The sequence below is a fragment of the Rhea americana genome, unplaced genomic scaffold, assembly GCF_003343005.1.
Source record: "Rhea americana isolate MKP2758 unplaced genomic scaffold, rheAme1 scaffold_20, whole genome shotgun sequence".
Taxonomy (NCBI): Eukaryota; Metazoa; Chordata; class Aves; order Rheiformes; family Rheidae; genus Rhea; species Rhea americana.
In genome coordinates, this window is record NW_028186150.1 from 3144914 (window position 1) to 3161919 (window position 17006).

The 17006-nt window shown below is 44.1% G+C and overlaps 1 protein-coding gene across 1 annotated transcript in view; it reads right to left on the bottom strand.

Moving 5' to 3' along the window:
* VSTM2B (V-set and transmembrane domain containing 2B) overlaps nt 1-17006 on the bottom strand; it is a 250297-nt gene that overhangs the window by 17800 nt on the left and 215491 nt on the right. Inside the window, exons 5-7 of the mRNA XM_085303799.1 lie at nt 3344-3840; nt 2300-2484; nt 703-732 (exon numbers count right to left, since the gene is read on the bottom strand). Coding sequence (XP_085159925.1) covers nt 703-732; nt 2300-2484; nt 3344-3416 — 288 coding nt within the window. The 5' untranslated portion in view covers nt 3417-3840. The remainder of the gene's footprint in view (nt 1-702; nt 733-2299; nt 2485-3343; nt 3841-17006) is intronic.

The following is a 17006-nucleotide window of genomic DNA, read 5'->3' on the forward strand; positions in this document are numbered from 1 at the left end:
GGCCCTGCCGCAGGCACACCGACTCCAAGCTAATTCCCGCCCATAACTAAGTGCCCCACGCAGTCAAACCCCGAACCTGAGGTTCATGCTCCCCTTCGGGGTCTCAAGTGACGATCTCCCATCAACACCAGTCACCGACACCCTGACACCGTTGCCCCCCACCCCAAGCTCCTGCGGCGGGTGCTCGGCTGAAGCAACTCCTCCTCCTGCTCTCAGCAGCCCCAAGCACCTCTTCCCAGCCTTGGCCTTGGCTCACCTCCCTAACACGCCGTGCCCCATCCTGCACGACCCCACGTTGCTGCCGGCACCCGGCCTACTCCCAGGCCGGCGCCTTGGAGACACCCAGCACCCCAGGTCCCCTCTTGGGGACGGCCCTCGGCCTCGCCTCCGCTCAGCCTGGTGGCAGGGAAGCGGCTCCCAAGCTGAACCACCATCTTTTGCAAACGCGAGTGCAAGGCAAACCTCAGCTCCTCTGGATTTGCAAGGACTGAGACATGACTGCTAAATCAGCACCAGATGGTCACATTTTGACTGAGCCACCACACACCAAGGCGGGGGAAATGTGCCATGCTCCCACTGCGCTGCAGGAGCTGGGCTGCCCCCGAGGCTGGCTAAGATCGTGCGTGGAGAAGCAGGGGGGTACAGTAAATCCAACGTGTATGGGAAGACATGTGTGCGCCACCCAGCTTGAGCTGCACTTACGCTGATTTTAGTTGCATCCTTATTTGTTACCTAAAAGAACAGAAAAGGAAAGATATCAGACTCAGCCCTGCAATCACCGCGGCCTGGTGCTCGTCTGCCTGCCGCCTCCCCAGGTGCAGGGAGCAGGGCACAGGTGGATGCAACTTGCACAATGTCCCGTTCACCTGCGTGGGGCCRCGGGGGAGCTTCCTTGCCCTTTGGGACAGTAGCTAACTGCTCTTTAACTGGCGCGATTGCTCTGCCAAAGCTTAACTGAGCTTCTGCAGCGTTAACAGAAGAAAGAAGCGTTGCTGTAGCCAAGGATACAAACCATAGGCAAAGAAATGCTTGGACGTTGCTCATATTCAGTGATGAACAGTGGGAAAGAAGCTTTAAAAAGTGGCATTAGCAAAGCACTGAAGTGCTTGGGCAGGCCACATCCTGCACTGCTCAGGGTAAAGCTATGGTCCTGAAACATCCTGGGAGCAGGTATTGCTCATCAGGGTTCGGACTTGATTAGTTTTTCTGTCTACAGCCAACTACTGTAAAACTATGTGATGCAGCAGATCTCACTGATGCGCCTCCCCTAGGGAGACGGTCATCATTCCCCAGGCAAGCCCTGTCATCGTTTATTTTGAACGCAACTCACGGCTTTTTTATAAGGTTAAAGAAGACATTTAAATCCAAGCAATTTATTTCCCTGTCTGACAATTGACTTACACTTTCCCCAGCTAGGCGGCATCGCATTAACTCAGTGTCTATATGCTTTGCATCTCTATTTGAGCGCTGCAGGAAAACAAGCCTGCCACAGAGATGGGATCTGGCACAGGCGTTAGAGGCTCCTGCCGGGAGCATCCTGCAGGCTGGGTGGCTGGAGGTGACATGGTCTTGGCTGCAGGAAGACACGTCCGGTAGCTCCCGCTTTACGGCCCTGCTCGGCCCCCGAGGGGGGGTCTTGCACCGAGGGGGAAGCTATAGAATAAACTGGCGAGTCAGGGAAACGCAGCTGGAAAAAAATAAGGATAGCGCCTGCCCTCAAGGCTGGCTGCTTTTTAGGGGGAGGGGAGAGAACATGCAAGATTTAACTCAGCTTCATGCATTTTAATTACTATATCTGACTGTGCTAAAACGTCCTGCAGAGCTCCAGCTATGGACACAAGTGTGCACCAGCTCTCCAGGAACCTGTGGGTTACACACCGATACATTTATAATGTATCAACGGAGAGTGGTGTATACCTTACTCCTTTAGCGGCTTTAGTAGTGAGCAGAGTCTCTCCCACATTTCATCGTGATTCCTAGCTCACTGGTTTTTGCTTATCCCCACTTTATAATGGTTATTTTTGACCGCTTCTCTGGATCCTCATGGCCCATCTTGCAGGGGGGTATTTATCGCTTTCTATTTACAACCCTTAAAGCGTTGTTGTTTTTTCCCGGGGTGATTTAGCCGCCGTTCACTCCGGTTCTAGGGAGGGTCCGGGAAGCTTTGCGAGTCCACCCAACTCACCGGCGCCTCGCAGGAGAGGCGCCTCTCCTCTGCGGGCATTGCTGGGCTTATTTTAATCACTCACCGAGCATGTTGCACGCAATGAATATGTACGTTTCCATGGCACTTCGTTACCTTGCTCCTGCTGCCAGGGACACTGATGGCTAATTCGTGTGCAAGTTCTCTGGCTGGTTCTTTAAGGTACCACCACTGGATTTCCAAGGAGTAAGAGGTGGATCCGCTGGCTCGAAAAGCACAAGGCATCTCAATATCATCTCCCTCCCTAACAGTCACATCTTTGGGAACTTCAGTAAAGGTAGCTGAGAGGAGAAGACAGAATTACAAGGGCTGGTTAATGGGAGAGATTAAAAGACAAGATCGGTCCTTTTCAGTGCAATCTGAGCTGCTTTAACTCAAAGGCTAAATGCTGGCTGCGACACGACTTTCTCGCCTTTCGGTGACACAGAATAAGCTGAGCATCCAGGACTGTGCACCTCCGGAGAGCAAGGATGAGCCAGGTCCTCCTTCCACCCTACAGCCAGCTGCCGCGGCTCCAGCGGAGAGGAAAAGTTTGAAGAGGATCTTAAAAACCCTCCTCCTCCTGAGAAAGCCCTGGCAGCATATAAGGACACTAGCGTTCCCCCTCCCCCATCAGTGTCCCTTCTCCCGCAAGCCCCGGCGTGCGGAGTCGTCGGGCTGGGCGCAGCCTGCACCTGCATGCGCGAAGGCCGGGTGCCAGCTGCTCCCGCAGCCCCTGCTCTGCAGCAGGGTGCAGGGCGCTCACACCCTGCGAGTTCGGCCGGCTAACCCCACCACGAACATCTGCAGCTACAACAGTGCAACCTTGTTTGCAAAAAAGCCCTCCCTGGGCTGCACTCCCTGCCCCCAGCCATAAAACACTTCCACAGGAAGAAGTGCCAGCGGGAAAGGGATTTAGGCATCACCAGTAATTTTCGATAGAAGCGAAGCTGGTAGGGGTCAGATCCAAACCCGCAGCACAGACTACGGCTAGCACAGATGTTGGGGACACAGGGAACACCTTATCGAGTCAAACCCCGGGCGACAGACTCCCCCGCCGCCCGGCAATTCCCACTTGGCAGAACTTGATAAACATCCCTTGTGCAAGTTCTGCTTGCAGTGGCTATTTGCTATGGGGAGAGGCAAAAGTTTGCTACTTACCGTTCACAACGAACAGCAGAGGTGCCTTGAACATCAGGTAACAAAGGGCGCAGAACAGCCCTCGATTTTCCATTTCATATATGTAGACTTCAGAGTGAAGGGCAAGCGGAGAACCGAGAGTGCTCACAGAACAGCTAAGAATTCGTCAATCCCATGGCAAGCGGCGGACATGTGTCTTTGAGACGGGTCCAGGGTTAGCACTCTTTCCAAAAAAGCCAAAGCCACCCGACTAACCTTTGTTTGTGGGGAAGCAAATACAAAATCCACAGCCAGCTGCTCAAATTCGCTGTCAGGTGGAAGCGACGTTCCTGAGAATTAAGCAATAAATCTCGGCTCGGCTCTTCTCTCCGCCACTCGCCTCCGCTCACCAGCGAGCACCATTCAACTTCCCTGCGCCGAACAGCCTTCCTCGGAGTCCCGAAGCGAGGCAGCGCCGCCGGGCTCCTCTCCAAGCCCCATCACAGTGACAAGTCCGGGCTCGGCTCTGCGGGGAAGCTCTAAGGAGGCAGCGCGGATTACTCCCTGCGCTCCGGAGCCGGGGCGCGATCGATACCCCCGCTCGCGGCCGGGGCTTTCCCTCCCCGCGCTGCGGACGGCCCCAGCGAGGAGGCGCCTCGGCGCGCCCGGCCCGGCCCGGCCCGGCCCCGCCGCTCCCCGCGCCGCCGCCTCGCTGCGCCCTCCCGCCGCGCCGCGCCGCGCCGCTGCGCGCCCCGCCCCGCCCGCAGCCCGGGGGCTCCGCGGTACCCCGCGCAGCGGCCGCGCTCCTTCTTGCTGCCGTTCGTTTGGCCGGGGAAAATTGATTATTCAGGTGGCGCGGGTGTCTTTCACGCTGCTCAGTCTCTTTGGCGCTCTTTAATTACCACTCCTGCTCTTTAAAGGCTTTAGCCTGAAAGTAACTATAAAGTGCTTTAATGAAGAGCCACAGAACTACTTCTTGCTAGTGTACTGGTCCGGTTCGGGGTCTCTTTCGGGGGTCTGTGCCCCGAGTTGATTACTCAGTTACTGTCACACTTCCAAACTCGCTATGTTTATTACTTGTTAAAATACACTACGGAAAAAAAATAACACTATTGATTTAGAATACAGTATCATAAGGAGAGAATGTTTCTGTGGATCAGCTGTTTCCCAGGCAAGCTTCCCAATTAAAAAATGAAAGTGCTCACAAGTCAAGTTTTTAAAGCCATTACAGTGAGTTACAATCACAAACCATGGTTTCCTTTTTTCTGCAGTTGACTAATGAGGGAACAGTGCATTTTAATCAATTTGAGGTGCCCTTCTAAAATCTTTTGTGTTTTTTCTCTGAAATTCCATTAAGAGTCACCATTTTATTCAGCTTCATTTAATCACCGGCATGGCGTAAGAAGTGGATTGTATGGCCCAAAGAAAGTTTACCTTGTATTTTTAATGCTTTCATTCTGTATCAGAATGCAAAGCTGGATATGTGAGGATTTCTACTGAACGACTCATTTAGAAACACTCATTTTTGGAATAACTAAATCTGGCCAGTTTTTAAACGTGTGCGAGTACCTAGCTTCCCAGCTAACTTGGCTTGCCAAATAGCCTGCTGGAGGCATACGTGGCTGGGCAGCCCCCCAGCTGCTGGCTCACTGCAAGGAAGCCTGCCTGCCTGCTTTCCATCAGGAGGCTTCAACAGACTTCACGTGATCCTGAAGAACACTGAAATTGCATCAGATCCCTATTTCCTGTTGGAAATCATTTATTCAGAACACTTTCAATCATTTCTACTGATCATATCATGATTTATATCTATCAACATTCCTCCGAAAGGCCTACGGCAGCTTGCCCAAAGAGCAACTCCCTGCTCCTCTCTGTACTCTTTACCTGGTGCTTGAACTCTGCCAGCAAGCAGAGCCAGGCAGGTGGAGTCTGACCCAACCAATCACAAAAAGCTTTTAATGTGATAATTACTAAACTCCATTTAGTCAAATAGTCTAATAATCACCTTATGTTTTGCTTTTTCACCCAGAAGCTCAGTGTGCTTTGTGCAGGAGGTAAGCATCATCATTATTATTATTTTTTCATATACTGCCTTAAGTCATCTAGCATTGCAGTGAGTTTTATTACCACCTTGCCACAGTCCTGGTGTAGTGTTTTACTTGCTATGCCAAGTTAAGCAAAGGAAACGCCATCAGGACAGAGATGCTTGGGATAATAGATCCAGCATCGGCTAACCTCAGCAATAGTTAATCTAGTCAAATCTCAAGAACAGGTTAGTTGGCTCCTCTCCTAAGAAGGCAGCTCCACAACTTTGTGTCTCGCTGAACAGTGCAGTTATTAGAAAACACCTAATGGCTAAACAAAATGCATTGTCAGATAATCAACATTCAAAGGCAAAAAATACGTAAGGAATGATAAATGGAAGCTCTTAGTAGCTGACGGCTTTGACTTGAGCATTGCTTTCTTCTACTTTCTTAATAACTGCAAAGGATTCTCTGATTGCCTTTAAGAACCAGTTGGCTTTTTATATCAAATTACTATGGATACTGAAATATACATGAAAGTATATGTGAAATAATGATAAATCATATTTGAAAAACTTTTACTCAATTTAGTCTTAAATTAAGATTAATTTAACTTAATTTAATATTAAAATTGATATAGGAGAAAAAAAGTCTTCTGAAATTGCAGCATTATTAAAATTTATAAAGGCTAGGTATGTAAAAATACCCAGTTCATGTTAAGTGAGTTTTGTTTTTAGATATAAAAAAAAGTAATCAAAATGAAAAGGAAAGGCAAATGCATTTAAAATTATTTCTATTTTAATAAATCTAAGATTGTTACTGTAGTTATTGTATTGCTGAAGTGAAGACAGTTTTATCTTGAATATGTCCCTTGATTTATACCATTAAATCTTTGGTTCTACTGTATTTACTACTCACCAAAATTGATCATATATATAGCAGCTGAACATTCAAGTAATGACATCTGCGTATGCAATTAAAGTAAGGAATTAGGAATACAAGTGCATTTTATGTTCTGATCTTCTACTAAAGTTATAATGGGGGGCTTTTATGCTCTAAGCTGACTTGCAAGTGTTCTGCACAAATCATTTTGCTCTTAGGATTGTAACAACATTTGAAGTCATTTATTGATTTGATCCTGCCAGCAAAAGGGACTTCTACAGCACAGAAGCTATCACCTGCCTACGCTCATGCCCTGAACAGCTGCTGAAAGCCAGGAATACCACAGAGGGAAGCTACCTCTGCAGCTGCTGGCCCTGCAGCAGCATCCATGCCAGCAGGTCTCAGTGAAGTTAGGGAAACTATTCAGGTGCTTGAAGTGAAGACTGTGTTTTGCTGATTACATTATTTTTTTGCTTTAACTGTCAGTCAAATATTGCATCAGCTGTGTGGCAGATAGGTACTAATATTTTACAGTTGAGCAAGCTGAAATCAGTTGCTTTTATAGACACATCCTACAGCATTTTCATAGCTTTCCACTTGCAAAGCAAATTTGAGTAGAGAAGATTCTCTCTGCTCTTGGATAAGTTAAAACATTGGAGCATTTGTTTGGCAGCAGGATCTTTAGGCACTCTATTCAAGCAACTCCATCCCTAAGCTGTCCTCTAGGAGATGGTGACAGAGTGAACCACTGACGGCCCCATGCTGCTTTCTGGGTCCTGGATAATGCTCCTTTCTGGGGAAAAGGAATCTGAAAGGGCCCATTGGGTGAAACCAGTAGAATTTCTCCCCAAGGACAGTTACTTTTGTTGTCTCTTTAACGTAGTCCTAGTCTCATATTTAGGTATCAGCCTAATCCTCATTTGATACTAAAGGAGGGAGCATGACGGACCTCAGGAGTGCAATGGCCATTAACAGCAGAGAAGTATCTGGCCCTTTAAGCAGACGCCGAGAATTATGAAACTCATAATGCAAAACCGCTCTTGCTGTTGCTGGACCATGTTTTATAGCAACTCATGAAATCCCATAAGTGATTCCAGCACTTGGTAGCTGATGACATTTAAGAACATTTCTCCCTGTAATTTTTTTAAATGGGTAGCAACTCCATTATTTGAAAAACCAGAATACTTCCTAATGGCTGCTTCAGGAGCCTTTAATTCATATCCTGCTGTTTGGAGTTAATCCATTCAAAAATTAAAACGGTGTGGGTCACCTTCAAAAAGGATAAAACTGCAAAAATCGTCCAACTTTTACACGTACAAAGCCGATGTGATAAGATGTTTACCTTGAGTTGGTATAGAAGCTCTACAGTATTCTCAGAGACTATCCATTTCTTCCATATTTAAGCAACAATCATCTCTGCCCTAAATCCTCTGGTAGAAAAAAAACACTCTATTCTTAGACGCCTGTCAGAGACTTGTTTTCCTCATTAGAAGGAGGTGTTTTCACAGCCACGGGGCCAGCTTTGCCCCTGGTGATGGCAAGCAAATGCTTTTGCAGATGCCGTCCGTGAACATTTACGRCGCTTGTAGTGGTGCGTGCTCGTGCCGCTGCAGGCAGGAGCGCGATGGAGCGTGCTGCGGAGCGGCTCCCAGGGCAGGGCTGTTTTCACACAAACCTCTAGAGCCCAGCATGTGTCCCCGGGAAACTGAGTGTGCTGACGGGATGCTGACTGGCTCCTGAAAACTGTATTATCTTTAGAAAACAAGTGAGGGGTACAAGTGAGTATTGGATGTAAACAACCAAAACCCAAGGAAGAGAGAGATGCTAATATGCGCACGTCTGCTTCCAGCACAGTGACCTTCACCGTGGAGTTTCTGCCTCCGTGTAGCTCGTAACAATAGACTGGCAACTGCCAGCCTGTTGCTTTTAAAATGTCACTGGTTTAACATCAAATCAGGAGGTATAATTGCATTTTCCCTTCCTTCCCCTTCCCCCCCCCCTGGAGTTCCAGTTCCAATCAGGCCCAAACCAAAATGACAGGATATTTGTATTCCCCTAAGAAGTTTTTAAAAGGTCATAAATGCTGCAAATTCAAAGGATCTACACTGTTTTCAATATACATGATTACTTTCTTATTTCCCATCTGCAAACAGTAGGCCACACTGTCTTGAGGTTTTTCCTGAGTCTAGATGATACACAGAAGCCTCACACAATGTTAGAGACAGGAGTGATTACTCTTATATTAGGTATTCAGGGTTAAAACTGTCAAACTATGCTATCTCTTTTGCTAGATTTATTTATTCTTAGTTTGGATAAATGAAGTTTCCACCAAAACACTTCATGTTACTTGCCATAAAACTGATGTAAGATAGAAAGCGTGTTTCCACATTTTAGCTAGATCCAATTCTTGCTTTATGCAGCAAATGCATTTTAATTGCTTCTCGTTTCTACTTTACCTAGCTTTATTATCAGATATTCTTTGTTACATGATCTAACAGTATGAGAGACTCATGCAAGAGCAGAGAAAGGGAAGGCATTGTATATTCAGAATAATACAACAATAACTCATCTTCTAGGGTACCAGGCTTATAGTAGAATCAAAAGCTGTCAGAAACTCCACGCAGTAAACTTCATGTGGAAGTTAATAAAAGGCACGATGCCAACAGTGTAAACGTAGAGCACGATGGCAAGAGAAGACGGCGGGTACAAACTGTCTGTCCGGGTGTGGGGTCACCGGGCGTCAGCTCGGACTGCAGCAGCTCGGCGCCGCTTTGGCTCCGCTGCTGAGCGCGACGCTGGCGTGCGGCAGCCGCTGCCGGCCCCCGCGGCTTCCCGCTGGCTGGCCGCGTCCCCAGCCAGACCGTCTTTATTGGCTTTATGTCACCTCAGTTCTACTAAATGGTTTAGTGATAACGGACCCAAACACAGCCAAGTGACTCGACAATTTTTCTTCAGTCGTTCGTGTACACGTACAATATCCCCCAGCGCAGGGAGCAGGTTTGGTAAGGACAGAGCTGGCATGACCGACTGCGATGTAAACACCCACCCTCCCTGAGGCAACCCCAGCGCACGGAAAGGGAGCGAGGAAACTCACTGGGAAGAGCTTGAATAAAGTGGATCACCTAGAGACAGCGTAGCAGAGTAAAAGCCAATTCAACTGAATTTTGGGAATTACAAAAAATCCTGTGCTTTGCAGAAGTATACTAAATTCAGGGAAGCAGCCAAGTTTCAACATTACAACGAGAAGCTTTGTCTCCAGGAGACACCAGATGGTGTGGGAAAGAGAGTATTACTTGCCTCTGCCTAGATCCTGTAGTTACTCCCTCTGAGTAACACATTTGGTTTTAACTTACATCAGAGTCTTTATAAATTACACAAGATTATTGTCCTATCATCAGATTATAGTATCTTACACTTTTATAACAATTATTATAAAAGAATATTTTATAAATTAAAAATGAACACTTGTCCTGCCTCTGGGGGAAAAATAATATACTCATCCTTTAAAAGAGACAAACGGGTTGGTAAAACTCCAAACTCTACACATTCAGGTCTAAAAAGTATTTTTAACAACTATTTATCAACATCCTGATTCATCACTTTCATAAAGTCATATAATGGGGAATTGAAGCCAAAAAGCCAAAATATTAAAAAAAAAAAAAAATAGATATCTTACTAAAGAAAGGTAAATCCAAGAGAGAACGCTATCGAGTTAGGCAATGCTCACTTCCCCTGGGCTCACAGATACTAGTACCATCTCCCACGTAGAAAATTGACATGGATTCGACCTCAAACAACTCCCAGCATCTCAGGAGAAAAARATCCACACGAGAAACCAACAAATTAGAAATGATCTGCTGCAAACTATTAAAAGCTTAGGCCTTGGTTCTGCAAACATTTATGTGTGAGCTCCAAAGCAAGTGCCTCAGTAATCCTTCAACTAGTAATGTAAAGGGTGAGCAGCTGGACCTATTGCACAAGATTTAAAGAACACGTTCCCATGTACAAAACTGGACAGTCTGCTTTATTTTTTAAAAAAGAAGCTAAAATTATTCCTCTTTTTTATTATTCACCCTTCCAGGATCTCATCGTGCTAGGCTCTGTACAAGTACAAGCTAAAAAAGTCGAAAGAATTAGAAATTCAAGTCACAGCTATCCAGTTTTTTCAAAGRAGACTCAATGGATGACTAGATAATTAGTATAATTACTGCAACATCACAGATACTAACCAAATAAAACCTGATTAACTGGAGGTGGGGAAATGAGTTTTATTTGTTTAGAATGCATTGATTTTTTTCCCTCTTGTTTTGTTAACAACAAATGCCTGATAAACTATTGGAAGAAAAAAGGTTGCTGTTAAGAAGATGTCTCTTGCATCTTTGCAGTCAAGGGCTGAAACTAAAGCTAGTATGAAAGAAAAATTTGATTAAACACTGTTGTATTAGATTTCCCAATCTGGCTGCTAGGTAGCTTCCGCAAGCAAGCGATGAAGGCAGAGAAAATAGTGCTCTCGCAGAAGAAGTGAGAAAGCAACGGCAGCATGCAAAGCCGGCACACCGTGACGCGACGTGTGCTCCGCAGCAGGACAGCCTCTGGGCATGGCCTCACCATGCTGGATATCCAGAGAGGTGTGGTGACCTTCCTGTGCTTCCCTGKGGGCCTCTTGCCAGGACCAATGATGTTAATCACAATTTAAAATAAAACAAAATACATTTTCCTTTATATATCTCTCTACATATATATATACATATATATGTGTATTTATGTATTTCTGCATGAGATTTTGAATTTTCAGAGTTAAAACTGGACTAGGCATTATTCTGCTTTAAATGACTGGTAATATTTTCCATACTAAATGCCTTTATAAAAGCAACCTGAGCACTGCAGATGTTGGGATATACTCCAAAAGGACACAAGGTACTGCAACTGTTAGTTAGGGATTTAAGTACGTTGCATGCCAATGTACTAAGTCTTTGAATCACGGATGAGTGAGATAGCAAGAGAAACGGTGTTGACAGATGGAGTGAACCTGGATAGCTGATACAGCAAAACCCATGGCCTTTGTTAAATAAATGCAATCAGAAAATGTACAGAAACCCCGTCTTGCCAATTAATACTGCAGCAAAAAAGAAAGAGTGCAAGGAAAAGAAAAGTGAAAGTAAAGTAAGAATGTTATGCTATATATAAAACACACAAACATGGAAAAATATTTGGCACAAACATTTTGTATTAAACACAGCAAATCTGGGCCGACACTCAGAAAGGCTTCTCAGTATTTAATTAATTTTCCTTTAAAACTCAAGACTGTTTATTATTTTTTAAAGGAACTATATTCAGCTGCTCTCTGCCTAAACCACAAAAACCTATCCACTTAATAAAAGAATGCAACAGAACAACTGAAGCCAACAGTTTCAGAAAGCATCCATTAATTTTGGATGCTACAAGTTTTAGATGTCTCCCTTAATGAGCCTGAATGTAAACATGCTCTTAATAATTCTGCCAAAACTAGGCTAGTAAGTCGATGTCTTCATTTATCAGCTGAAACACCTGACCTAACATCGTACAAATGAATTAGATGGTCTGACTTAATTATTTGTATCTTTTTTCTTTTATGAGGTAAAAAGAAACTTTGGACCACTCAGCTACCCTGGCTATGGCAAGAAACTRGTCTGGATGAAGATGCCCATCGTCATGCTGACTCAACCGCAGGCAGCTGGCCTGATGGTCCCCAGCACCTTCTGGACCTCCGAGGGCCAGATGCATTGGACAAAGAAGGGAATGTGAACGGATGTGTAATTTTTCAGTTAGCAGATAACCCTTTTATCAATAATATATCTCTTCAGCCAGTTGGTGAATCAACCCGCAACCCACTGTTTCAGGAAGACTGCTAGAGACCGTGGCTCCTAAATTAGAATTGAAATGACTATTTTCTTCAAGCAGGATCAATTACTTTCTACGGCTTCCTCCCTGCTCACTGTAGTTAGAAAGCTGCTGCCTGATACACACAGAGGAATAAGCACTTCTCGGGGAAGCAGCTCTGTGGGAGCCTGTTGAAACATTAACATCTTATAGCCATGGTAGGAGGGACTGAGATGGAGAACAAGTCCATCTGCAAATTGAACTGCTTCTCCCCCGAAATGAGTAGACCTATCAGAAAGCAGTGAGCAGGCTGTATCAGGCAGACGCCGGAAAAGAGATTTGTTGGAGACTATGTCCAAAGCTGGGGAGCTTTGGAGCCCCAGCAAGTGACTTGAGGAACAGAGAGATGCATCCGCAAGTGGTGCTTTTCTCTCTGGTTCTGGATCCTGGCTGGGAAGGTCAGAGCTTGCTCTTTGACTTGTCCAGTTTTCTCTTCTGTAATTTGTCTGCACACCACAAGGTTAAAGTAATTCTTCTCAAAAGATAAAGAATTGTTCAGCCCCAAAGGAACAACAACATCCCCAGAATTTATGGGATTTAAGTCACTTYTCTTGGTCACAAATTGCCCAGGAATAGGGGTCAAGGAGAGTGTTGCRTGAGAAGACCTGGGGAGATGCTACCACAAATGAAGAAAAAAAGATCAGAACTGAAAAGCAGGTGGCTCTTGAGTCCTCATCCTCCATGTGCAGTTTCTGAGGTTTTTCTCAGTGTTCATAGGGAAATGAGATTAAAAATAATCCTTCCTCACCTCCCTTTCCTCTGATCTGAATTGGTTAACTCCTGATGGGTGTTCTCTGCTTCAGCTCTTTGTAAAGGCAAAAATAGAGGACACTAAAACCTAATTTCAGCAGTGAACTTGGTATGTGCACACTATGAATTCTGTAGTCCAAAGTAGTAACTAATAGTCAATTCCTAGCAGGCAGAAAATTGTCAAGCGGAAAGACGATGGGCAGAAAATACTGGTTACACATAAAGSACAATAGTCAGAGCAGGCATTGAACATATGTGAAGACGGATTTAGTGAAACACTCAGGAGAGTTTAGCAAAACTTTAAACAAGGTTTTGCCAGTTTAAAATATTGATAATGATCTCCATAGCACTACATAAGTTCCAGCAATTTATCTGAAAAAACATCCTGGAAAAGAGTCCAAGACAAAAGATCTTCAGGAACYGAATTAGTGGAGATGAGCAAATAGTTCTGACAAAGTGTTTCAGGAACAAATAGGTCTATATGCAATTTTTTAAAAACTGCAATATGTTATTTGTTCACAGTGGGACCCATTGGAGTAAGCCTACCTGTGCCTCCAGATGCTGCCCTCCGAAAGCGCTCCCGACTGTGCGGGTGTGCTAATGCAGGCAACCGAGCTAGAAAAGTATGCTTGGATGTATAAATAGGTGTCTCCCTACCTTGTCTTTTACGTGGGCAGCAGTCTYGACGCTAAGACATCACTTTGCTCTGATTTAAGCCTTTTACTTAAGGCTCAATGGAAAAGAACTTCATGCAGAATGATTAATACGGTAACTGGCAGGAAGGCTCGCTGTGTCGCGGTCAGACGTGGGGGACTTCAGCTCTAACCCAGCACTGCCAACGCATAGTCTGTCTCAACTGCACATAGCTACAAGCTGCTCAGCTCAACACTCATGCTCAGCCTACTGCAACCAACAGGCACAGGATAAAAGTACATTTTTGATTAACCACAGCATAAATTATATCATTAAGCAGAAAAATATTTGAATCAAGCAGTAATGGCTCTATAAAAATAACGCTAGAATTTAAACATTTACAGCTACTTAAATATTAAGGCCTTTACTAATCAGAGATTAATCCACCATGTAAAATAGATATTTGTTTAAATAAATCGTCTACACTACTAGTTAGAGATAGTTATTTCCAATATGCAAAAAGGCTCGGTTTTATTTTGGTCTTTTTTTAGATGAGCCTCATAATCCTGCACAAAGTCGACTATACTACGTATTCTCCCTTAGAGCTCTTCACATAGAGCAGTGATCTTGCTAACACTCAGTAGTTCCTGCCACTGTGGAGTTTAGGTTTTGATGAGAAAATTAGAAAGCAGTTATGATAAGAGTCATAACCAGAATTAATTTAGCCACAATACTGTTAGTGGCTGGATGCTGCAAGGAAAACTCAAAGTATATATTACACTTTTCTATTCCAGCAAAATCAGTATTTTTCTTGCAGCTGTGAGTGCGCTTTGGTTTTATTCCAATACTTCTCACTTCTGCCACTGCACATGAAAATTCAGTCTGTTCTCCCAGCATTATTATTCTGTGTATGCAAGCTCTACATAGGATATTTCTGCTTTTCTGTTTTTGTTGCATCTTAGCAACAAAGCCCCTCCAAGCCATGCTTTATACCTCCAAACAAATCCATTGCTCTAACAAGTGGGGAGACATTTGCACTCTGGATGATAGGTGGGCCTTTTGCTATTAACATTGCGCCAAAGATTTAATAGCCAGCTGTGAGAGGTGACCACAAAATCTCCATTCCTAGTTGCCTTTAAACATCACAACCTTTGCATACTTCATTTTACACCGATTATCAACATTGTAATATATTATCTGCTATCATATCATACTGCTGGTTACAATTTTGTAAAAAACTAATTTCTGCTATCAGGGAAGGACTCTTATCAAGTCCAACTTCATGGCCTTGTTGTGTGGATGAGAAATGCCAAGTCAATTAGGCAGGCTTGGCTGGTTAATGAGACTCTAGTGAAGTGCATCACAGTGAATCACGGATTAGCAAATGATTACTGAAAGTCCTGATAATAACAAGCAACATTTTTCTGCATTAGGAAGCTCGTCTGTTGCCTATAGTTTCTCTGCCAATATGATATCACCAGATCAAAGCAAGAGTCTGCAAATCAAAGGCAGAAGGTTGGTGATATTGGTCATGGCTAAAATTAAACATATTAATTCATTTTCAAAATAATTCTCATGTTAGCATAGCTCTAAAGAGAGAAGCGWGAGGGATCTGTTGGAATAATCTGTGGCTTTCTACATGTGTAGAAATAAAGCAAAGAAAATAGTTATCAACCACCTAAAGGGTGCTGAAAGGAGAGAGAACGGTAGGAGGGCTTGTGCAGAAACTACAAAAACGAAGCTCTGTTTGCCTGGGCAATTGCTGGGGCTCATATGGGAAGAGCAAGACCCGAGAAGGCAGGAGGGCAACAGACACTCGCTGCCTGGGGATGCACCCCCCTGGGCACCCCACCTTCCCGGGAGGCAGCGAGTGGCAGGACGCCACGCTGGARGCTGCGGGCCGCGAGCCCAGCGTTTCTGCCATGAGCACAGGCTAACTGCACCCTGTGGTCATGGGTCTAACACAGCCTGCAAAAGATCTTGTCTTTGCATGGGTAAAGCTAATACCAGAAACAATTACGACAGCAGATGGATTTCCCCCTCCAAGGGAGCTGCAATAATGACTTATGCTCTTAAGATATTGTCATGGTTATTTATCTTTCCTTGCAAGAACTTTTTTTGTTGTTTTCACTGTACTTGAATCAACCTTTGTATGTAGCAACAAAGAACTCAGTCTTTTTGCCAGTTATTTTTGACCTTTTCTTGAGCAAYAGCTGATACCTTTTCAGACTCTTTGTCTAATGGTAGAGGTTAAGCTAAGACTAAAACATTCACCTGATTGCACTTGAACTTGCAGCTTACCCAGGTAGAAAAAATAGCTGCACTTTTGTCACAGAGCTGCTTCCAAAAACACTGAACAACTGGTTGGGCTATAACTTTATATGCTATTAGATTGTACTGCATGGAAAATTTTCACAATATTCTACACAGACAGGAAACTGCCTTTGTAGTTTATGAAACATTAATACCGTAGCATGAATTTATATAGGGGCATAATTAGAAATGATAGCCTGGAAAAATAATCTCATTTACAAAATTAAACTTGTTAAATTAAAAATGCAGCCAGCCACTCACCTTTTACTCTTCAAATATATTAGATGTCTATATTTTTATGAATTCTGCAAAGTAATTGATAGGTTTTAGAACAACATTGATAATATACAAAAGCACATTACACGAGCGAATGTTTTGGATGTCATGAATCCACTGAATCCACTGTTAATTATAGAAAGGCCTTCTTACAAATGTAGGATACCATCTGTCCTAAAGCTGTATTTTAGAAAGCTTTCTGCCTGCATTCTGTGCATCTGTACTTTGCCATTGCACTCAAAATAAATAGAGAGGATGCTATGTACAAGTTTATGAATAAATGACAAATTACTAAAACTGTCGGTCCAGATTATTCAATCGCTTCATCATGAGTCAGAAATTCTACTTACGTTTCTTCATCATCTGCATTTACACATGCTCCTTCAAAGCATGTCTTTTTGTTGTCATTGTTATTACACATTTTAATGGTTGGTTAGATTTGCCAGATTTTTGCAAATTCAATGAAATGCCAGGCAGAGAAAGCACATCAAATGCAACATTGCTTCTAGTAAAGAATTATTGTTATTTCAACATTTGACTTGTGCGGGTGTTGAGAGAGAGAGAGGGAAGGAAGCAAGGTTCTCCTGATACTGCTAATACTACATACTAATGCTGCCCAAAATCCTTTTTATCTTGGACTCAGCAATGATTTTGGTTTTATCCCTGCCTTTGAACCAGAGGTTTTGTGAATCTTTGGTTTTATAGTCTTTTGGGGAGAGACTGGATCTTACAATCTCCAGGACAGAGGACCAGGAAAACCTTTGTTCCAGGGAAACTATGAACAATAACACAGGTGAATTGGAACTAGCGTTAATCAGACCCTCTAGCTATGACATTATGGAAAGGAAAGAAAATACCAGCTTGGGGTGGCATGAAGCTTGTGGCTTTTTGTTCAGCTGCCTGTTGCC